The 24,075-nt window shown below is 39.0% G+C and overlaps 1 protein-coding gene across 1 annotated transcript in view; it reads left to right on the top strand.

Moving 5' to 3' along the window:
- VWA3B (von Willebrand factor A domain containing 3B) overlaps positions 1 to 24,075 on the top strand; it is a 207,217-nt gene that overhangs the window by 127,073 nt on the left and 56,069 nt on the right. Inside the window, exons 17-20 of the mRNA XM_055328114.1 lie at positions 9,828 to 9,944; positions 11,357 to 11,444; positions 11,537 to 11,684; positions 23,522 to 23,640. Of these exons, the coding sequence (XP_055184089.1) occupies positions 9,828 to 9,944; positions 11,357 to 11,444; positions 11,537 to 11,684; positions 23,522 to 23,640 (472 nt within the window). The remainder of the gene's footprint in view (positions 1 to 9,827; positions 9,945 to 11,356; positions 11,445 to 11,536; positions 11,685 to 23,521; positions 23,641 to 24,075) is intronic.

The following is a 24,075-nucleotide window of genomic DNA, read 5'->3' as shown; positions in this document are numbered from 1 at the left end:
TAGTTGAAAAATCGTGAGTCTTCTCTCTGGGACCCCCTACATTTTAAATGTGAAATTATCAGTCATTCAAACTGGTGTTCCCTTAGGTAATGTGTCCTTTCTCTCTGGCTACTTTCAAGATTTTTTTTCTTTGTCTCTAATATTCAGATGTTTAACTGTAATGCATCGTGGCATGGATTTCTTTGGGTTTATTCTGCTTGGTGTTTGTTCAGCTTATTGAATCTGTACATTGTGTCTTTCACCAAATTTGGACAGTTTTCATCTACTATTTCTTCAAAAAGTCTCTCTGTTCTACTTTCTGTCTCCCTGTCCTTTTGAGACTCTGATGATATAAATGTTGGATATTTTGTTATTATCCTACAGGTGTCTGAGTCTCTGCTTATCTTTTGTCACTGTTTTTTTTTTTTCTTGTTGTTTAAATTGACTGAATTCTATTGTTCTGTCTGTCTGCAAGTTCTCTGATACTATCCTCTGTCATCTCTGCTCCACTACTAAGCCCATCCAACAACTTTTTTTATTTATTTTATTTTTTAGTTCTACAATTTCCACTTGGAAATTTTTATAACTTCTGTTTCTTAGTTGAGATTTTCTATTTGTTCATTTGTTTCAAGAGAATGTATAATTAATTGTTGAAACATTTTTATGACAGCTCCATTGAAATCCTTATCAGATAATTCCAACTTCTGATTCATCATTCATTCTGCTGGCATCACTTGATTATCTTTCTCATTTAAGGTGTGATTTTCATGGTTCTTGCTATGATGGGTAATTTTTATATTGTCCTGAACATTTTGTCTATTATGTAAGGGACTCTGGATCCTATTTAAATCTTTTATTTTAGGAAGTAGTTTCCCTATTTAAAGTTAGCACATAGACCTTAGCCTGCTTCTGTGATCTGTGGTTCCAAAAGTAATATAATTTTCACAGCCTCTGTGGTATTATTTTGGTGCTTGGTTTGCTGGTCTCAAGCTACTGCTGGTCCCCGCTGGTACTACCGAAGGGAGCATCAGGAGTTTCTTCAGGGCAGGAGGCTTGATGTCTCTCAGTGGGGAAAAACTGTAGTAGCTTCCCCACGACTATCTTTTTTCTTTTTTTTAAGATTTTATTTATTTATTCATGACAGACAGAGAGAGAAAGAGAGGAAGAGACACAGGCAGAGGGAGAAGTAGGCTCCATGCAGGGAGCCCGACATACCCCGGCTAAAGGCAGCGCCAAACCACTGGGCCATCGGGGCTGCCCCCCACGACTATCTTTTGAGTGCATTCTTGTCTCTGGGCAGGAAAGGAAAGCCTTCAACATATACAGGCCAAGGGACTTCCTGGTATGGGCCACCTGCCATAGATGGATCAGTCTTACATGATCTGTCCACTTGTTGTGGTATCTCTGTACAAGGGAGGAATATCTTAGGCTCATGTGAACATAAAGGCTTCCTATATCAGGCCACTTGTGTAGCCTCTCTGCCTATTCCAGTAAACCTGAGTTTTGCTAGAAATGCTACTTGCTACTTGTCCTAAACATTTTTAAAATAAATTTATTTTTTATTGGTGTTCAATTTACCAACATACAGAATAACACCCAGTGCTCATCCCGTCATGTGCCCCCCTCAGTGCCTGTCACCCATTCACCCTCACCCCTCACCCTCCTCCCCGTCCACCACCCCTAGTTCATTTCCCAGAGTTAGGAGTCTTTATGTTCTGTCTCCCTTTCTGATATTTCCCACACATTTCTTCTCCCTTCCCTTATATTCCCTTTCACTATTATTTATTATCCCCAAATGAATGAGAACATATAATGTTTGTCCTTCTCCAATTGACTTACTTCACTCAGCATAATACCCTCCAGTTCCATCCATGTTGAAGCAAATGGTGGGTATTTGTCATTTCTAAAGGCTGAGTAATATTCCATTGTATACATAAACCACATCTTCTTTATCCATTCATCTTTCGATGGACACCGAGGCTCCTTCCACACTTTAGCTATTGTGGACATTGCTGCTATAAACATTGGGGTGCAGGTGTCCCAGCGTTTCATTGCATCTGTATCTTTGGGGTAAATCCCCAGCAGTGCAATTGCTGGGTCGTAGGGCAGATCTATTTTTAACTCTTTGAGGAACCTCCACACAGTTTTCCAGAGTGGTTGCACCAGTTCACATTCCCACCAACAGTGTAAGAGGGTTCCCTTTTCTCCGCATCCTCTCCAACATTTGTGGTTTCCTGCCTTGTTAATTTTCCCCATTCTCACTGGTGTGAGGTGGTTTTTTTTATAATTTAATGATATTTAATATTTTTATTTTTACTTTTATTTTTTTATTTATAAATTAATTTTTATTGGTGTTCAATTTACCAACATACAGGGTAATACCCAGTGCTCATCCCATCAAGTGTCCCCCTCAGTGCCCGTCACCCATTCACCCCCACCCCCCACCCTCCTCCCCTTCCACCACCCCTAGTTCGTTTCCCAGAGTTAGGAGTCTTTATGTTCTGTCTCCCTTTCTGATATTTCCCACACATTTCTTCTCCCTTCCCTTATATTCCCTTTCACTATTATTCATATTCCCCAAATGAATGAGAACATACACTGTTTGTCCTTCTCCGATTGACTTGTTTCACTCATCATAATACCCTCCAGTTCCATCCACGTTGAAGCAAATGGTGGGTATTTGTCGTTTCTAATGGCTGAGTAATATTCCATTGTACACATAAACCACATCTTCTTTATCCATTCATCTTTCGATGGACACCGAGGCTCCTTCCACAGTTTGGCTACTGTGGACATTGCTGCTAGAAACATCAGGGTGCAGGTGTCCCGGCGTTTCATTGCATCTGAATCTTTGGGGTAAATCCCTAACAGTGCAATTGCTGGGTCGAAGGGCAGGTCTATTTTTAACTCTTTGAGGAACCTGCACACAGTTTTCCAGAGTGGCTGCACCAGTTCACATTCCCACCAACAGTGTAAGAGTGTTCCCTTTTCTCCGCATCCTCTCCAACATTTGTTGTTTCCTGCCTTGTTAATTTTCCCCATTCTCACTGGGGTGAGGTGGTATCTCATTGTGGTTTTGATTTGTATTTCTCTGATGGCAAGTGATGCTGAGCATTTTCTCCTGTGCATGTTGGCCATGTCTATGTCTTCCTCTGTGAGATTTCTCTTCATGTCTTTTGCCCATTTCATGATTGGATTGTTTGTTTCTTTGCTGTAGAGTTTAAGAAGTTCTTTATAGATTTTGGAAACTAGCCCTTTATCTGATATGTTATTTGCAAATATCTTCTCCCATTCTGTAGGTTGTTTTTTAGTTCTGTTGACTGTATCCTTTGCTGTGCAAAAGCTTCTTATCTTGATGAAGTCCCAATAGTTCATTTTTGCTTTTGTTTCTTTTGCCTTCGTGGATGTATCTTGCAAGAAGTTACTGTGGCCAAGTTCAAAAAGGGTGTTGCCTGTGTTCTCCTCTAGGATTTTGATGGAATCTTGTCTCACATTTAGATCTTTCATCCATTTTGAGTTTATCTTTGTGTATGGTGCAAGAGAGTGGTCTAGTTTCATTCTTCTGCATGTGGATGTCCAATTTTCCCAGCACCATTTATTGAAGAGACTGTCTTTCTTCCAGTGGATCGTCTTTCCTCCTTTATCGAATATTAGTTGACCATAAAGTTCAGGGTCCACTTCTGGGTTCTCTATTCTGTTCCATTGATCTATGTATCTGTTTTTGTGCCAGTACCACACTGTCTTGATGACCACAGCTTTGTAGTACAACCTGAAATCTGGCATTGTGATGCCCCCAGATATGGTTTTCTTTTTTAAAATTCCCCTGGCTCTTCGGGGTCTTTTCTGATTCCACACAAATCTTAAAATAATTTGTTCTAACTCTCTGAAGAAAGTCCATGGTATTTTGATAGGGATTGCATTAAATGTGTGAATTGCCCTGGGTAACATTGACATTTTCACAATATTAATTCTGCCAATCCATGAGCATGGAATATTTTTCCATCTCTGTGTCTTCCTCAGTTTCTTTCAGAAGTGTTCTATAGTTTTTAGGGTATAGATCCTTTACCTCTTTGGTTAGGTTTATTCCTAGGTATCTTATGCTTTTGGGTGCAATTGTAAATGGGATTGACTCTTTAATTTCTCTTTCCTCAGTCTCATTGTTAGTGTATAGAAATGCCACTGATTTCTGGGTATTGATTTTGTATCCTGTCACACTGCCAAATTGCTGTATGAGTCCTAGCAATCTTGGGGTGGAGGCTTTTGGGTTTTCTATGTAGAGTATCATGTCATAGGCGAAGAGGGAGAGTTTGACTTCTTCTTTGCCAATTTGAATGCCTTTAATGTCTTTTTGTTGTCTGATTGCTGAGGCTAGGACTTCCAGTACTATGTTGAATAGCAGTGGTGAGAGTGGACATCCCTGTCTTGTTCCTGATCTTAGGGGAAAGGCTCCCAGTGCTTCCCCATTGAGAATGATATTTGCTGTGGGCTTTTCGTAGATGGCTTTTAAGATACTGAGGAATGTTCCCTCTATCCCTACACTCTGAAGAGTTTTGATCAGGAATGGATGCTGTATTTTGTCAAATGCTTTCTCTGCATCTAATGAGAGGATCATATGGTTCTTGGCTTTTCTCTTGCTGATATGATGGATCACATTGATTGTTTTACGAGTGTTGAACCAGACTTGTGTCCCGGGGATAAATCCTACTTGGTCATGGTGAATAATTTTCTTAATGTGTTGTTGGATCCGATTGACTAGTATCTTGTTGAGAATTTTTGCATCCATGTTCATCAGGGATATTGGTCTGTAATTCTCCTTTTTGGTGGGGTCTTTGTCTGGTTTTGGAATTAAGGTGATGCTGGCCTCATAGAACGAATTTGGAAGTACTCCATCTCTTTCTATCTTTCCAAACAGCTTCAGTAGAATAGGTATGGTTTCTTCTTTAAACGTTTGATAGAATTCCCCTGGGAAGCCATCTGGCCCTGGACTCTTGTGTCTTGGGAGGTTTTTGATGACTTCTTCAATTTCCTCCCTGGTTATTGGCCTGTTCAGGTTTTCTATTTCTTTCTGCTCCAGTTTTGGTAGTTTGTGGCTTTCCAGGAATGCGTCCATTTCTTCTAGATTGCCTAATTTATTGGCGTAGAGCTGTTCATAATATGTTTTTAAAATCATTTGTATTTCCTTGGTGTTGGTAGTGATCTCTCCTTTCTCATTCATGATTTTATTAATTTGAGTCTTCTCTCTCTTCTTTTTAATAAGGCTGGCTAATGGTTTATCTATCTTATTAATTCTTTCAAAGAACCAACTCCTGGTTCTGTTGATCTGTTCCACAGTTCTTCTGGTCTCAATTTCGTTGAGTTCTGCTCGAATCTTTATTAACTCTCTTCTTCTGTAGGGTGTAGGATCTATTTGCTGTTTTTTCTCTAGCTCCTTTAGGTGTAAGGTTAGCTTCTGTATTTGAGTTCTTTCCAGTTTTTGAATGGATGCTTGTATTGCGATGTATTTCCCGCTGAGGACTGCTTTTGCTGCATCCCAAAGATTTTGAACGGTTGTATCTTCATTCTCATTAGTTTCCATGAATCTTTTTAATTCTTCCTTAATTTCCTGGTTGACCTTTTCATCTTTTAGCAGGATGGTCCTTAACCTCCACGTGTTTGAAGTCCTTCCAAACTTCTTGTTGTGATTTAGTTCTAATTTCAAGGCATTATGGTCTGAGAATACGCAGGGGACGATCCCAATCTTTTGGTATCGGTTCAGACCTGATTTGTGACCCAGTATGTGGTCTATTCTGGAGAAAGTTCCATGTGCATTTGAGAAGAATGTGTATTCAGTTGAGTTTGGATGTAAAGTTCTGTAGATATCTGTGAAATCCATCTGGTCGAGTGTATCATTTAAAGCTCTCATTTCTTTAGAGATGTTGTGCTTAGAAGATCTATCGAGTATAGAAAGAGCTAGATTGAAGTCACCAAGTATAAGTGTATTATTATCTAAGTATTTCTTCACTTTGGTTATTAATTGGTTTAAATATTTGGCAGCTCCCACATTCGGGGCATATATATTGAGGATTGTTAAGTCCTCTTGTTGGATAGATCCTTTAAGTATCATATCCTTAAGTATGATCCTTTAAGTCCCTCTTCATCTCTTACTACAGTCTTCGGGGTAAATTTTAGTTTATCTGATATAAGGATGGCTACCCCTGCTTTCTTTTGAGGACCATTTGAATGGTAAATGGTTCTCCAACCTTTTATTTTCAGGCTGTAGGTGTCCTTCTGTCTAAAATGAGTCTCTTGTAGACAGCAAATAGATGGGTCCTGCTTTTTTATCCAGTCTGAAACCCTGCGCCTTTTGATGGGGTCATTAAGCCCGTTCACGTTCAGAGTTACTATTGACAGATATGAGTTTAGTGTCACCATGATATCTATTCAGTCCTTGTTTTTGTGGATTGTTCCACTGAACTTCTTAAAGGGGAATTTTAAGAGTCCCCCTTAAAATTTCTTGCAGAGCTAGTTTGGAGATCACATATTCTTTCAGTTCCTGCCTGTCTTGGAAGCTCTTTATCTCTCCTTCCATTTTGGATGAGAGCCTTGCTGGATAAAGTATTCTTGGTTGCATGTTCTTCTCATTTAGGACCCTGAATATATCCTGCCAGCCCTTTCTGGCCTGCCAGGTCTCTGCGGAGAGGTCTGCTGTTACCCTAATACTCTTCCCCATAAAAGTCAGGGATTTCTTGTCTCTTGCTGTTTTAAGGATCTTCTCTTTATCTTTGGAATTTGTAAGCTTAACTATTAAATGTCGAGGTGTTGAATGGTTTTTATTGATTTTAGGGGGGGGAATCTCTCTATTTCCTGGATCTGAATGCCTGTTTCCCTTCCCAGATTAGGAAAGTTTTCAGCTAGGATTTGTTCAAATACATATTCTGGCCCTCTGTCCCTTTCGGCGCCCTCGGGAACCCCAATTAAACGTAGGTTTTTCTTCCTCAGGCTGTCGTTTATTTCCCTTAATCTATTTTCATTGTCTTTTAATTGTTTGTCTCTTTTTTCCTGTTTCCCTCTTTGCCGTCAACTTGTATTCTATGTCACTCACTCGTTCTTCCACCTCGTTAACCCTCGTCGTTAGGACTTCTAGTTTGGATTGCATCTCATTCAATTGATTTTTAATTTCTGCCTGATTGGATCTAAATTCTGCAGTCATGAAGTCTCTTGAGTCCTTTATGCTTTTTTCTAGAGCCACCAGTAGCTGTAGAATAGTGCTTCTGAATTGGCTTTGTGACATTGAATTGTAATCCAGATTTTGTAACTCTGTGGGAGAGAAGACTGTTTCTGATTCTTTCTTTTGAGGTGAGGTTTTCCTTCTAGTCATTTTGCTCAGTGCAGAGTGGCCAAAACCAAGTTGTATTGGGAAAAGGAGAAAAAGAGAGGAAAAAAAGGAAAGAAAAGAGAAAAAGAAAAAAGAAAAAAGAAAGAAAAAAAGGAAAAAAGAAAAAAAAGGGGGTGGGGGAAGCAAACAAATCAAAAAGCAAAACAAAACAAAACAAAACAAAACAAAAAACAACAACAAAAAAACAAACAAAAAACCACAGGGGGTATCTTCTGATTCTGTATACTTTAAGTCCCTTGACTTCCCCTGGAACTTGTGTGTCCAGCTGGTCTTCTGGGGGAGGGGCCTGTTGTGCTGATTTTCGGGTGTTAGCACTTGGGGGAGCTGCTCTGCCCCTGCCTGCTGCAGGGCTCAGTGGGGGTTGTTTACCCCGTGAGGCCCCTGGAGGAACAACCTCGAGGCCAGCTCTGGAGCCCTGGCTTCAGCTCCCGCAGTCTGCAGGGCCTGGAGGCTCCTGGGCGGGGCCGCTGGCAGGAGCGTCCTTGCTGTCCTGGGCCCTCCCGGCCTCTGCCTGTCCCGGAGGGAGGCCGGATCCTGCGCTATGTCGCGGCGCCCTGTGCTCTGGGGCCTGCACTGCTGGATTCGCACTCCGGCCACGCAGCCCCCTCCGCGGAGCCGCCGCCCGAGCCCCTCGGAGCTGCTCCCGTGTCCAGCCGTGTGCCCTGCAGCCCTTCAGGGAGCTCGGGCACTCTCCCCGGGGGCGCAATTGCTCTGTTAGTGTCCCAGGGAGCCCGAGGGCATCCCCGCCCTCCTGGGTCCTGCTCTAACTCCCTGCGAGCCCCTTTCCCCCGGGAAGGATGGTGCAGCTCCTGCTCCTCCGGGACGGGGCTCTCTTGTCCTGGGGACACTCGCCCCGGCCTCAGCCCGGCTCCTCGCGGGGCCCCTCCCCCTCGGAGGCCTTTTGTTTCTTTATTTCTTTTTCCCCGTCTTCCTACCTTGATAGAAGCGCGAACTCTTCTCACTGTAGCGTTCCAGCTGGTCTCTCTTACATCTCAGGCCGAATTCGTAGATTTTCAGGATGGTTTGAAGGTTATCTAGGTAATTTGGTGGGGACAGGTGATTTGGGGACCCTACTCTTCCGCCATCTTGCCCCTCCTCTGGCCTAAACATTTTAATGGCCTTGGTCACTTCCACCATTTCACTTAGATTTGGGATTGTTGCTATTGATAGATGTCCCTGTCCTGAATTTTTGTTCTTTTTCCATTCTTAACATAGAAGAGTAATGAAATATAGTGACTGACTGCAGAGCTTGGGGAGTAGTTAAGTGCTTGAATCCACTGCCACATAAATATTTTTTATTTGTTTTTTTCAGGGTTTGGGAATAGTACAGTTGTTTGTTTATTTTTTATGTTTGGAGACTTTGGGAGCTAAATTTGTTTTCATTTTGTCATACCTATTATTTTGCCTAACAATTTTGGTCAACGTGGCCTTGCCAGAGTTCAGCTTCCTATGTGGATCGTAAAATTTATGCCTTTTATTCACAGACATAGCTCCCAATGAAATTTACCCATCTTAATTCCTGGTTACAGAGCAACCAAGACAGGCATCACCCTGTTGTTGCCTAGAAAAATAATGAATAATAAATAGCACAGTCCTGTCTCTATGTACAGAGACCACTGATGTTAACTTTCTGTGCAAAAGGGAGACAATTTATAGATTACTAGCTCATCTTCCACCTAATTATCTAGTTTCTTATAGGAGAGGTTAAGTGCCTTTTGTTGAAAACAAGGACACATTCCATTGATGAGTACTACATAAACCCTTGGTACTTGTGCCTCCAAATTGTGAAATACAGAACACACAATTAATGTGGCTTCTGTAATCACATATGAAAAATAATCAAGATGTCTTGGTACAAGCTCATTACCTTCTGTATAACACTCAGATTATATGTTAATATTTGATGAGTATCTATTTGCTAGTTAAAGGGCTGTAGTCTATGAACATGGTGATTTCTATCACTCCTAGGGTTATGTTATGTTGCCCTTAAGCCACACATATCTAGGAGAGCCCAGTACACTTACATGAGCTCTTAAAAGGAGGGGCTTTTTCCAGCCCATGACAGAAAAGAAAGTCAAAGAAACTTGAAGCATGAGGGGAATCCAGTGTGCCATTGCTGGCTTGAAGGTGAAGGGGCTACCTGAGTAGTAACATAGGTGCTTAGGGAGCTGAGAGCCTCCCCACCCCCCACCCCAGCAGCCAGCAAGGACTCACAGCAGTCTCACAACTGCAAGGAAAAAAGTTCTGCCAACGACTTGAATGAGCTAGGAAGTATATCTGTCCCAAAGAGGGCAGAGCTTGAGCTCAGATAAGTGGAACAAGCCTTTACTGCAGTGTTTGGTTGGTAGCAGAACTGTCCTCTGAGGTTTGGAAACTATACTCTTTTTTTAAGGATCCAAGGAAATAGGTACATCTAATAAAGTCTCTCCTTTGTCCCAAATTCCTTTAACCCCTTTCCTTTTGATACCAACAGAATCCACAAAAACTAGCCTGCTCAGAAGCCAGATGTCCACCCTCAAGAGCTCAGCTTGCAGTGAGAGGACAGATGGCCTTTCTGCTTCCAGCAACTGGAACACTTCAAGTGACAGAGGCAAGCCAGAGAGGGTCTCTATGTCAGGAAGCCCAGGATGGCCTCCCTTTGCCCAGTGTGTCTGCTCCTAAAAGAACTGGGTGTAGAAACACTTGGGGGGGAGACAAATCTTTTTTTTTTTTTTTGGAAACAAATAATTTTTAAGTGGGTTGGGATTGCTTCCTGTTCAGGAACTCCTTGTAAATCAGGTCTGCTTACTATAGTGAACTGTATTTTCTTAGACTGAAATTTGCAATTACTGTGCCTGGATGCTTAATATACAAGTGGTTCACATAACTCTGGTGCTAGTATAGTGCTTGCTGCCACTCCAGGGTTTGAACTTGAAAATCTAATATTTCGCAGCTGGTTTATTTTCTTCCCTTCATTCCCAGGTGGCACATCTGAAGAGCCCCTCTCTGGTCCATATAGTCAGCATTTGGGGGGCTAAATGTGAGGAAAATAAGACTTTTCCACTCAGATTTTATTACTATTGATAAAATCCTTATTCTTAAAGTAGTAAATTTCTAGAGTTTAAGTCCTGTAGTACTTTTTGCTATATTTCAAATAGTTGATAACTAATAAATCCCAGCTAACCACACAGATACATACAATCTATCCTCGAGGTAGGAGGAAGTAACTGAGTGACAAGTATACACTCCATCATAGCTGAATCTAACCTTGTGTTCTCTAGTGCTGATCATTGTGATGTCTTTTCCTCTGTTTCAATTAACCTGTCATAGTTCCTAGGTCTGCTACATGCATGATTCTTAAAGGGCTTATATGATAAAGAGAGTATGATTTCTTAGACATTTAATTAGCTCATTCCCAAACACCCTTCCTTCTAGATGCCACCAATTCAACTAATATTTCTTTTCATTTAGAAGTCCAAGTTTATATAAGGATTATATTAAAAATTCCAAATATTAATTTGAAAATGTGTACCTACAACTAAACAGGATTTAATAGGGATTTTGGTTTTCCATACAGAATGGAGGAACCACAAATCAAACTATCAGAAACTAAAATATTGATCAAGATTCTTTTGTATAATTTGGAGGAAGTCTACTGAGAGCAATATTGAACAATCATTGGTTAATGACATTCTCATTTAACATTTTAAAAATGTGTTTTCTGAGGAATGAGAGAATGAGTGTTTCATTCTTCTATGGAGAGGGATCTCAAATGGATATAGGATGAAGTTGATAAGCAAAACAATGATAGGTTCATATTTACCTATGCATTGGTTTTTAGTGTAATTGCAAATGAATCTTGGCCTGAGAACCCACCAGGACAAATCAGTATTCTCTGAAATATGATCCATTTGTTAGCCCTCAGCCATGACCGAACTGAGAGAGAAGTGTGACCCTTTTGCATTTTGATTTAAAAAACCCATATATTAGGAAATTATACAACTGTCATTTCTCCTTCCACAGAAATAAGCATCCTACTGACAAATGAGTATCTAGATGGCAAATCATTAGAAATATTGAGTCAAGAAGGAAGTCAACTTCACGACCAAGAGTGAGTACTTTCATTTTACCAGGGCAGTTTAGTTATGTTTTTGTTTATTACAAGTTTTAAAGCATCACAGTTTGTGTTCTTATTTCTTCAAGTATGTCTTCAGAAAACTGGCTCAAGACCCATGGCTTGGTTGCCAAGAAACTCACCATCATGGATGCCTTATCAGTGACAGCAGTCCCTCACATCCCCACCTATGTTCCCATTCTGGACAAGCTTGTTGTTTCCAAGGTTTTTGATGAGGTAAGACTGATTTTCTATATATCCTGCTTGATGTATTTTTCATTACTGGTTCAAAAAAATGTATTCCACTTTGGTCTTGTACAGTTGTAACAGAAATATATTTCAGCCATTGAAAATAAAATTATTTGTAAAGATATTTAAAAAGGAGAGAGGAAAGCTCTTAGGCAGTTTTGTTTTTAAGCTGAGAAGAAATTGGCCTTTTTTGGGTTGGCAGTTCATGGCTGGTTGCTGGCGGAAGGTAGCGTGGAGCTGCAAAAATGTTTGAAAAGCCTCTCATAGTCATGAGTCATGAGTCATGAGTAAATATCATCCAGTATCAAAGGACCAGGGGAGAATTTGTAAGAGATTATGTCCTTCCTTTGCTTACCGTCTCTTCTTAAATATAGTGGCATTTTTTCTTTTTCTTTTTTTTTAAAGATTTCTTTATTGAAAGAGAGAGAATGTGCACTCCTGCACAACTAGGGAGAGGGGCAGAGGGAGAGAATCTTAAGCAGACTCCCTGCTGAGCATGGACCCCCCCAAAACAGGGCTCCATTTCAGAACCCATGAGATTAGGACCTGAGATGAAATCAAGAGTTGGCCCCTTAACCAACTGAGCCACCTAGGTGCCTCCAGTGGCATCTTTTCCATCATAAAAGTCTCTAAAGGAAAAAAGTCAGAAAGAGAAAGAGAGAGGGGAGGGAAAGAGAGGCAGAGAGAGAGAGAATGAGAGAGAGAGAGAGAGAGAGAGAGAGAAAGAGAGAGAGAGAGAGAGAGACTGAGAATGAACCAGAGCAAAAGAAGCGTAAGAGACCGACAGTCATGTCCTGGAAGGGGAAAAAGCAGTGGGAGGGTATGGTAGGGTTAAATGTGGAGGAAAGCCAAATAAATACTGAACTGAAGAGTTTCTCTTGAACTAGGAGACTAGAAGGTCCTTACCCTTAGCAAGAATAGATTCAGTGGAGCAGCCAGACTGTTCAAGGATGAGGAACACACAAAAAACAAGGATCTGAGGATCAAACCCCAGTGCTTCTGGACAAATATGGTGGCAGCTAGTGATTTAAATAGAAACATATCAGGCTTTATAGGTGCTAAATGGAAATAGTATCCTTAAAAGCACTTATCTCATAATAAAATAGTTACAGGAGAAATGTAGGGTGTTTGGGACTTGCTTCCAAATCATTGGGGTAATAGGAGTTGTTGGGGGAGGAGAGGAATAGATAAAACAAGATTAGCCATGAGTTGATAACTGTTAAGTTTACATAATAAGAATATTGAGTCAGAGGAAGCTCATTCTACTATTCTGTCTGCCTCTTCCCATAGTTTCCATTTTCCATAATAAAAAATTGAAAAAATCAAAGGCAAGAAATCTTTTTTTAAAAAAAGGCTTTAACTAACTGGTCTTGATGTATTTGGAAGAAGCAAAGGAATTGGTGAATTTTTTCTATTAGTCACATTGAAGACATTACATGAATGGAGTTCAACATGCATCCGGGTTTGGCATAACCAGTGATTTTTGCTCTGGAGGTTGCGTGATTGATGCTATATTCCTGATGACTGTGCCTCATGATGAGTGGTTCTGTCTCTAACGGAGACCTTGGGAGTGGCAAGTTCTATTTGTATCTCCAATGAACTCTAGCCTGATTAATTGGATGGCAGTGTATCATTTGAACTTGACTTCTTCCAGAAGGACCAGAGAGAAGCTGAACACTGATTGATTTCTTCCTGGATGTTTGGTGGCAACTTCTATTCTTTACATTTATTTTATTAGTATTCCTCAGTTTTATTCAGAATAAGATATATTTAGTGAATTCTACTGAGAAGTAGAATTTTCTTGTGCTTATCATGTCTCCTTCTAAGCCTTCCAATAACCTAAAATGTGGAAAAGTAAATTTCTCATAAAATAAATATGATAGGGTAGGGATGTACAAACATAAAAATCAAAGTAAGAAAAATTTATAGATTGAATACGGAAAAATGTTGAATTGTGTAAAAACAAATAAAATGAAGGCAAAGCTCAGAAAAATATTTGTAATATATACAACAAAGAATTACAGGAGCAGTGTCTTAAATATGTTTTTGTGTGTGCATCTGTATAAGTCAATGTGTGTATGTGAGTATATGTGTATAAATCAGCGTTCTGTTGTTCTGTTTACACATACACACACACACATATCCATACCATGAAAGAATTTTAAAGATGGTGAATACTTCAGTGGAAAATCTAGGGGAAAAAATGAAAAAAAAATCAAAACCCTATACAAAAATGTCTTACCTGGTAACCAAATATGTGCATTTATAAAAAATTCATATTGAAAAATCAATTAGATAACTCCCCCAACCATTAAATTTGTAAAGTTAAAAAATACTAATAAACAAATAAAATAAAATAAACAAAGATACTAATGAACACTGATGGCAAAGATAGGTCATATCCTGCTGGTGGGAGTATAAATTGGTATAGCCTTGGCAGTACACTCAGAGCTGTTAAGAGCATACAGCCTTTCCTCCAGTGAATCCATATGTAAATATTTTATAATCAGAAATACTGATACAGGGCAGCCTGGGTGGCTCAGCGGCTTAGTGCCGCCTTCAGCCCAGGGCCTGATCTTGGAGACCCAAGATGAAGTCCCATGTCGGGCTCCCTGCATGGAGCCTGCTTCTCCCTCTGCCTGTGTCTCTGCCCCCCCCCTCTCTCTGTGTGTCTCTATGAATAAATAAATTAAATCTTTAAAAAAAAGAAATATTGATACATAAATTCAAAGAATAGTTAGTACTGCCTTATATCTAACAATGAAAATGCTGAAAACATTGAAATGAAATGTCTAGTGGGTATATCCATATCATGGAATGTCATATTTCCGTTAAATGTCATGTTTCTGAAGGATAAGGAATGACATAGGGAAAAGTTCTCAATATAATTAATGCTAAATAGGGGCACCTGGTGTCTCACTGGCTGAGCGTCTGCCTTCGGCTCAGGTCATGATCCCAGGGTCCTGGAATTGAGTCCTGTCAGGCTCCCCGGAGGGAGCCTGCTTCTCCCTAGGCCTGTATCTCTGCCTCTCTCTCTGTGTCTCTCATGGATAAATAAGTAAAATCTTTAAGAAAAAAAAATTAATGCTAAATGAAAAAAATCAGGTACAAAGTTCCACATATAGTACATAAATTTGGTTACATGTATGTATGATGTAGACATAGCACTCTTTCTCCCTCCTTTTCTCTTTTACCAAAATATTAATAGTGTTTATCAGAGTCATGAGATTATTGGAGATTTTGGGGTTTTATCTATGTACTTGCTAGTTTTTGTTGTAGTACTTTTAGCTCTAAATATATATTATACACAACTTTTATATACATTATAAGTGTTGAGTAAAACAGACCTATAACAAATGATAAAACTGTGAAATATAAAGGGACCTTAATTTTTAATTAATTTATTGGTTTATTTTTATTTGCTAAGTAATGTATGAATATACTCTCAGTATGGAATGACCATTTAGAAGTCTTTAAAGGAAAACATGGAAGCTTCTCTCTCAGCCATTCTCATCTACAAAGGAAACTCTGAGTAGTTTGGTGACTATCTTTCCAGTTGTTTTTCTATACACACACATTCTTATGTATATATATACACACACACATATATATACACATAACAGGGATCCCTGGGTGGCGCAGCGGTTTAGCACCTGCCTTTGGCCCAGGGCACGATCCTGGAGACCCGGGATCGAATCCCACGTCAGGCTCCCGGTGCATGGAGCCTGCTTCTCCCTCTGCCTATGTCTCTGCCTCTCTCTCTCTCTCTGTTTCTGTCACTATCATAAAAAAAAATTATATACACATAACATGTATTTATACACATATGCATAATGATTTTAAACAAATAAGGCAATATGGATTTGCTATTTTATCTTTTATAAATTATTTTTTATTTTATAAAAATTATCTTAAAAATTAAGGTCTTAGGGGGCCCCTGGGTGGCTCAGTTGGTTAAGTTGGCCCAGATCTGACTTTTGATCTCAGCTCAGGTCTCAATCTTGGAGTCATGAGTCCAGGCCCCACATTTCTCCGTGCTGGGCATGGAGCCTACTTAAAACAAAAATTAAGGTGTTAGAAACCTTTACATATGTGTAGATATGTGACTTAATCTTATAAGTTTCAAGGTTCTTCCTCATTATTTTATCTAATTGAAGTATGGTTGATACAGAATGTTACATTAGCTTCATGTGTACAGCACAGTGATTCAATAACTCTATAAAATATGCTGTGCTAACCGCAAGTGTAATACCCTCTGTCACCATCAAATGCTATTTAATAGTGCTGTTCACTATATTTCCTGTGCTGTACCTTTCATCCCCAGTACATTTCTTTCCCAGTACATTTACATTGTGTCCTTATTTTCCATATCACAAACAATTCTGTAACAGATTTCCTTGCACACAAATTTTGGGGCATGTGTACGAGTCCGTTTTGGGGATAGATTCTGCAAAGTGGTATTGCTAGATCCAAAGGATGTATACATTTAAAATTTTGACAGAGGAAATAAAATCAACTTTCAAATAAATTTTACATTTCTACTAGTGATAGTCTCACAGATAGCCTATTTCCTAAGAGGAACTCTATATAATATTTGTAGATAAGCGTTTGTTCTTATGAGTATAGAAATGCTTTGGAACCCTGAAAATAGTATGCAGACATAAAATCTTATTCAACCTGTCCTCTCTTCACTGGTTCATATTCTGAAGAAGTAAACATAGTAATTCATGTAAAAATAATATACCTACTCAGATTGTTATGGGATTAAAAGAAGTAATGCATATAACAGACTGTACTCAGCAGGCACTAAATAAATTTTGGCTTTTATTATAAAAATATTCAACAAATATTACATGCCTACTGTATGCAGGCCCTGAGCTGGTCTCTAGGGTACTGCCAAACAAAACAGCCAGTGTTTGTTCCTACCCAAACACAGTTTGCCATCTCATGGAGGAAATAGCAAGTAAAATAAGTCCTAGTTAAATGTAACAAATGGGAGGTGTGTAGTGAAGATGCTGGAGAGGCCCCTAACCCAGTTTCAGTTATCAAAGAAGGCTTCACACTTGGTTGTGAGAGTTCAAACTCAGGGGCAGAAAAGGAGTTATGAGGTGAGGAGGTAGGGAAGGATGTCCTAAGCAGTGGGGGAGCTAGTCTAAGGATCAAAGAAAGTTTGGTGTGACTGGAGGAAGGTGTTAGCACTAGTAAAGAAAGGGCCTTGATTACTTAAAAAAAATTCAGTGTCATCCTGAGGACAATCTTCTTTTAGAAGAAGATCAAGTTTGGGCTTCAGCTACAAGGTACAAGAATAGTTGGAGAAGTTTGAGGCTAGGAAGGTGAGGGTCAATCAGGAGGCGAGGCCTGGGCGACTGTGGCCCAGGTGGTAACAGTGCGGGTGGAACCCAAGGCTAAGATAGAACTTTAGATAGGACTAAAACATGTGGGGGTGTGAGAGAGAAAAATATGGAGTGATTCCCAAGAAGGAAAAACTGGAAGAGTGGTGAGGGTCCTGTTCTTTAGAACATTCTTGTCTTAGCCAAGGGATGAGGATCAACATTTTTCAACTGCATTTCACCATTGGCATTGTACTTGGTACCTTTTGTGGCAATGTAAATTCTCATCACAGACCTTGGATGGTAGCACACCATCCAGCTTGCTTACCTTCCTCTGTTATTGAGAGTAAGAACAACAATCATGATGGTGATGGAAATATACTGCAGCAAATACCAATTTCACTCTCAAAGCACACTTAACATCTCTTATTCCTTAACGTTTACTCTGACTGGAAGAGACCTTCACTTGGAAATAGAAAGACTAGGAAGACAATAACCTAAAAATATATACTCCTTAGTGAGATGTATAGCTTTTTGGACTATAATGGAGATTTGGACCTAATGTTTTATGAAAAAAGTAGACAAAAAAGTAGAATGGAGCTGAAAAGGAAAACTGAATCTTAACCCACTTCACTGAGAATTTTAATTGACTCTAACTCCTGTGTTCTGTGTACGGCCACATCTGTGGGGGCCAAATTATAAAGCAGTGTTTGGCTTTGTCCCCGGGTCTTTGTTTCATTCATGACTTATGTATGGGTTCTTTCTTCTTCTGGAACACAGTGATGTTTTGGTTTTTCAATGTTTCCCAGACCAGCATCAAATCTGTCACCTTGGAAATGAAATATTGAGCAGAGAGGTTGCCCTAGCAACTCTTCATTACAAGATGCGAACTGGCACTTTTGGTTTCTAGTGGACCAGATAATTTTACCTTAGCTTATTCAAAAAGATTAATTCATCACCAAGTCATATACAGAATAAAATTGTTTTAGTTATTTGATGAATCTGGAATTCAGAGCTCTTTATTGCCAGTTGCTTCAAAAAGATAAAATAATTTGGGAATATTAATCTGTATCATTGGAAAGTTTACATCATCATCAACATCATGATGTTCTTTAACAGTATGCCTTCAAGGCCTCCCGCTTTGCCATAATCAGAGTTCATTAGGATATAACTGTGGTCAGATACCCTGGGCCTGCACTCTAGCTCTGTCATTTTCTCCTGAGAGGCCATGGCACAATCCCATTAATATAGTACATGATGAGCCCTCATATTAGGTTCAGAGCAAACCATTTGATATCATCAAAGTATTGTATCTGAAAGTTAGAGCAACTTAGGTAAGTTGCTATTCATCTCATCATTTAGCTGATAAAGAAGTTAGGTACAAAAAGGTTAGGGATGCTGTCAAGGACATTTTGTTGCTGTCATATATAGTAGCATTGAACATAACAAAATTATGTATTGATAGACATCTTAATTAAAAATTTAAAAAGACAATTATTACAAAAGCTATATATGTTCACTGGGTGAACATCTCATATAGATTAGAAAATACAGGTAAGTGAAAAAGAGTAAGTCATAATTCCACCACTGATGAATCATTTGATGGTTGTTTGACCAGACCTTTTTTGCCCTATATGTATCCTTTATTCTTTGTTTTGTTTTACCAAAACTGAAGTAAAACTGAATATATAGTTTTTTTTAAAATTTTTATTTATTTATGATAGTCACACAGAGAGAGAGAGGCAGAGACACAGGCAGAGGGAGAAGCAGGCTCCATGCACTGGGAGCCCGACGTGGGATTCGATCCCGGGTCTCCAGGATCGCGCCCTGGGCCAAAGGCAGGCGCCAAACTGCTGCGCCACCCAGGGATCCCCCTGAATATATAGTTTTGTGCCTTCATTTTTACTCAGCAGTCTACAGTGGACACTGTTCCAGGTCAACACATGCTTATCTACTATGCCAATTAAAATGCTCACTAAGTTGAAAAGAACAACCTTTTATTTTCTAAAAGCTTGTATGAAAAATGTGGGACATAATCTACCCTGTAGTAAGTAACATATTTTCATGGGTTTATGAATGATCTTGTCAACACACTCCTCCTTCACCAGGTAATTCTGTGGCCCTGCTTTCATTTGTTCTTTGGAGACTGGAGATGTTCCAGTTTGAAAGCAGATATTTAAGCTTACGCACTCCGAAGCCTGTGCAACTGTACCGTCTATAAAGCCACCGCATCTGTGTTCAGAATTATCCATGCAGGATTTGCTCAGCTTTTGTATTTTTTTTTTTTACACGTATCCCATCAGACTTCTCCTTGGGCAATCTGGCAACAAGCTCTGGGATATTTGTTGGAAGAGCTTATTTAGTTTAAAAAAGTGAAGCTGGTGAATTCAGCCAGGGTTAAACAATAAAAATATAAACACCAGTTTCATACTGCTTTCCCATTTTCCAAATCTAGAGTTGCTGATAAACACAGGAGGAACTCTATCTGTAGTATGACCTTAACTACTAATACCTGTGCATACAGTTCTCTATTCTGCTTCCTTCATTTCGCATACATTATGAACATAGTCCCTTGTAATGACCATATTTGGATGGATTTTTAATTTTGCACTAATAATAATATGAATTACTGCGACTTATTTAATTATTCCCCCATTATTGTACAATTTACTTGGAATTTTAACAATGTCAATCTTTGTTATCACTTAAGAGCAGTACATTAAAAGAAACTGCCAATTGCTATGTTAAAGTGTACTTCATTTTAATTTTCTATTCTTTCATTATTTCAGTATAATTTTACTTACATAAGCTAAATTTCTGAAAACCTTATCACTTTATCCATATTTCTAGCAAATACCTCTTTAAAAATAGCAAAGTTATATTCATCCCATGCTTTAATGACCAAGAATTCAAATTTGGTGGAATCCAGATTTCATTATGTTTTACAATATAGATAAACAGGGATCCCTGGGTGGCTTGGCGGTTTGGCGCCTGCCTTTGGCCCAGGGCATGATCCTGGAGTCATGGGATGGAGTCCCACATCAGTCTCCCTGCAGGGAGCCTGCTTCTCCCTTTGCCTGTGTCTCTGCCTCTCTCTCTCTGTGTGTTTCTCACGAATAAATAAATAAAATCTTTTTAAAAAAAAGATAAACATTATTTTGAGCCTTGAGCATTACTTTAATTTACATATAGTTTTAGTCTTTCAAGTATTCAATAAATGGTTACTTTGTACCTGTATCAGGCTAGAAAACTAGTAGTTTTTTTTAAAGGAATAAAGAACAGCAGAGTTTAATAGAGTAAAAAGCCATATAACAAAATCTGCAGTTCAGTGTATATATCTATATAGGGACCGAATGAGAAAATATGTAGAGAGTGCTTAGTGATTGGCAGAGAGTAAAGGAAAAACACTGTTACCATTATTGACAAAACTATTCTTGAGTCTGGCTCCTTAGACCACTTGGCCATTCTGACACCGCCAAAACTATTCTTAAATATAGTGGTTGCTTATGGGCCTAACATTAGGAAAAATTCTAACAGAATCAACCCAAATTAGCTATTAACTTATTACCTCTTATAATGAAAATCAAGAGACCTCTTGGGCAATATTTGGCAACAAAAGAGAGCCTCAAGATATTACCTACTTTAATTCTCTTGAGATTAACTTAAGAGAGGCCTTACCAAATGGTTAACCATTTTCAGAGGAGAGGTGATCAGGTTTTATTTCCTTCCAAACAGAGCTGTCAGCTTCTTCATAACTGCACTCTCCTCCCCAAGTGCTTCCTTGCAAAAGCTGGGCAGACCTGCTTCTGACCTCTCAAGTCCTATGAGAATGCCCCTTATGACCTCATAGTCACACTGCATCTGACATCATAAAGAGAATATCCCATGGGACCTCCATATGACCACCATGTTGTAAAAGCTAAGACCGCAGACTGAAGGTGTGGAGTATGACTTTGTCTTTCCCTAAATCTGCATGCAGAAAGGAATGAGAGTGGATGCACAAAACCAAATTTGAACTACTACCACACTGAAGTACATGATGGCCATGCAAGGCATGAAATCCAAAACCACAAAAGAGGGAAGTAGAACATTAATTTAAATGTTATGGTGTTGACTTCCATCTGGGCCATATGCTGGCAAACCTGGAGAGCTATTTATAGACTTCTAAGGGGGTATTTTTTCCAGGGGTGATAAAACTGTAAAGGTCTTTCGTTTTGTGAAGATTGATTTCTTTTTCCTCTGAAAGTTTTTGTGATATGTAGCTCTATTTTGAGAGTTGTGGATTTTTTTTTTCCCATTACTGCAAGCTTCAATCAGTGTTCAAAGCCCAGTCGACTCACCTTTTAACCTACTGTTCTGGCCTCTTCCCTTTGACAAAAGTTGTTCTAGAAGCCACATGCTGAATTTCTGTATCTGACAAGTAGTGAGGTTTGATTTCACAGCCTCCTCATTTCTTTCACTTAAGTTTTCTGAATCTTTGCCTATTTTCTTGTTTTGGTCTTGATGTTTAAATTACAAAATTAATAATGTAGTCTTCTACTTCAATGTCCTTTTATTCCAAGATAGGTTTTATTTTATTACTTAAAATACTCTTTTTCCTGCCTATTTCTTATGGCACTTCTGTATGTTTTTGTACTTTTACATAACTGTTACTTCTTTGAACAACCTAATCATAATTAATTTTAATTGTAACTACCGGAAAGTCGTTGTTAGATGGCTCATAAGATTAATTTCTTCTCAAGTGAAGTGACATTCTCATTGTTGATTTTCTCAGCCATTATTTTTGCCCTTTTTCATCATATATTTTGGAATTTTAGGATAGTGGATCATTTTAACAAGATTTTTAAAATGTATTTTTCTTTCTCCTTCTGTTTTGCAGTTGTCTAAATCCATCCCCCTAAACCTCCCTCACTGGCATTTAGAGCTCTTGTTCCACGGTGGTATTGGAATGTGATAGATATAGAGGGCTGTTCTTGGTGGTGAGGCTACATCAATGTCCTCTCTCACTTGGCAGAGTTTTCTTCAAGGAATGAGAGATCCTCATACCACACGGGCTTCAGGCCCTGAGCCTGACTTGGGCCCTCTCTTACAAAACACTCAGTCCTACTTGCTCTCCAGGGGTTGTGCTCTCACTCCCCTGCTCTCTTTAGACACAGAGCCAGAATGTCCACAGTTTTAGCCCTGCTCACTTGTTCACAGTTCCATTCAGCTTTGTATCTAGAAATTTAGCAACCATGCATCTGACATTTTTTTTCTTTCCTTTCTCCTTTCCATTCTCTTGCATTTTTTCTTAAGCAATAACAATACAATTTTTGTATAATTTTTAATGTAAGGGAACACAAAAGCATGAACCGTATCATCTTGATTGAAAGTAAAAATTGACTTCTCAACAGCTATTCTCCACATTTTCAAAATGCCTACATGCTGCTTACAGTTGGAATCATATTTAATTTTGAAATAATATTATAGCTTGGTATTCTGTTAGACTTTTCTTTTTTGTTTAAATATTAAGATATGGAATATGCCTTTATGAATATGTATTTATTCATTTACCAACAAATATTTGTTGAGGGCACGCTATGTGCCAGCCAGTGTTCTAGGTAATGGGAATACAGTAGTAAGTAAAATGAAGTTTCTGCTCTGATGGAGCTTACATTCTACTAGGGAGAGAGAAGTAATAGACAAAGAGGTAAATAAATAACATTATAGGTATTATTAAGATGGCTTGGAATCATAGGCATCCCCAAACCTGAAAGTAGGCACCAAATGCAGACAGAAAGAATAAAAAAGGAGCTTTCTCTGGCTCCTCTGCTATGCTTATAAAATGTGATCATTAAGGCTTCTCTATATGTCATTTATAAGAATCTCTTATAAATTGACAAGAAGATAGTCTAAAGATGTCAAATATAATCGGATATTTTCAAGAGAAAACAAAATGTAAAATATATGAAAAAGATGTTTAACTCAAGTAGCAATTTACAAGGTAGGCAATCCGTTTTCTTAGAAATTGCTCACTTTCGGGATCCCTGGGTGGCGCAGCGGTTTGGCGCCTGCCTTTGGCCCAGGACGCGATCCTGGAGACCCGGGATCGAGTCCCACGTCGGGCTCCCGGTGCATGGAGCCTGCTTCTCTCTCTCTCTCTCTTTGTGACTATCATAAATAAATTTAAAAAAAAAAAGAAATTGCTCACTCTCATCAATTTGACAAGGGCTTATGAAGATGATATTTGAGTCAGATGAGAGTTCCTGAAGCTATTGTTTTGTGTGTGTGGTGGTGGTGGTGATTTTAAAAATATATAGTTTTAAAACTGGAAGAAAAGGATTAGTGAAGATACCTCGGATTCTTTTTTTCTTTGTGATATTCTGTATTCTCTAATTTTTCTGTAATTATATTGATTTTGTAGTTAGAAAAACATGCTGTATGGCCATGTATATCTATTTTTGAAGGCACATGTTAACCTATCAAATGACACCTTCCTTTGGTATCGATGTGTAGGTGTTCCCTCTGGCACATGTGTCCAACGACACCAATAAGATGACATTAATTAACCCCCAAGGAGTCAAGCTCAATATCTACAAGCAAAAAGTGGAACAGGCAATTAAGAGCTATGAAAAGTGAGTATTATTCCTGGCAACTCTGTAATGGCTGTGGAATTTATTTGTTTGGGCTTGTTTTCTTTTGTTTTAGCTTAGATTTTTCTCCTTTACCTGGAGCAGCTATTTAGTGATTTCCCAGAAGGCATATTAGCAGTAGCAGCCACAAACAGAGGTGCTTCCTCTGTGCCAGGTACTACATGAAGTATATGACCTGAAAAAGTCCAACAAGAGTTTTAAAGGAACCACCTTCCCTCTCCAAAATCTAGAAATCTCATGTTTTCCCTGAAATCCTTAAAGTTTTCCTATTAGCAGTGTGAATTTGATCATTTCAGCACCTCAGATGTTGTAAAGTGATTAATGAAACTCCACAATAAGGAGATAATGGAGATAATGTGAATGTCTCCTACTACGTAAACCATTTTTTTCCCCAAGATCAGGAAGACAAGTTGACTA

The sequence above is a fragment of the Nyctereutes procyonoides genome, unplaced genomic scaffold (genome assembly GCF_905146905.1).
Source record: "Nyctereutes procyonoides isolate TBG_1078 unplaced genomic scaffold, NYPRO_anot_genome, whole genome shotgun sequence".
NCBI lineage: Eukaryota > Metazoa > Chordata > Mammalia > Carnivora > Canidae > Nyctereutes > Nyctereutes procyonoides.
This window is presented reverse-complemented; position numbering and strand designations above follow the sequence as displayed.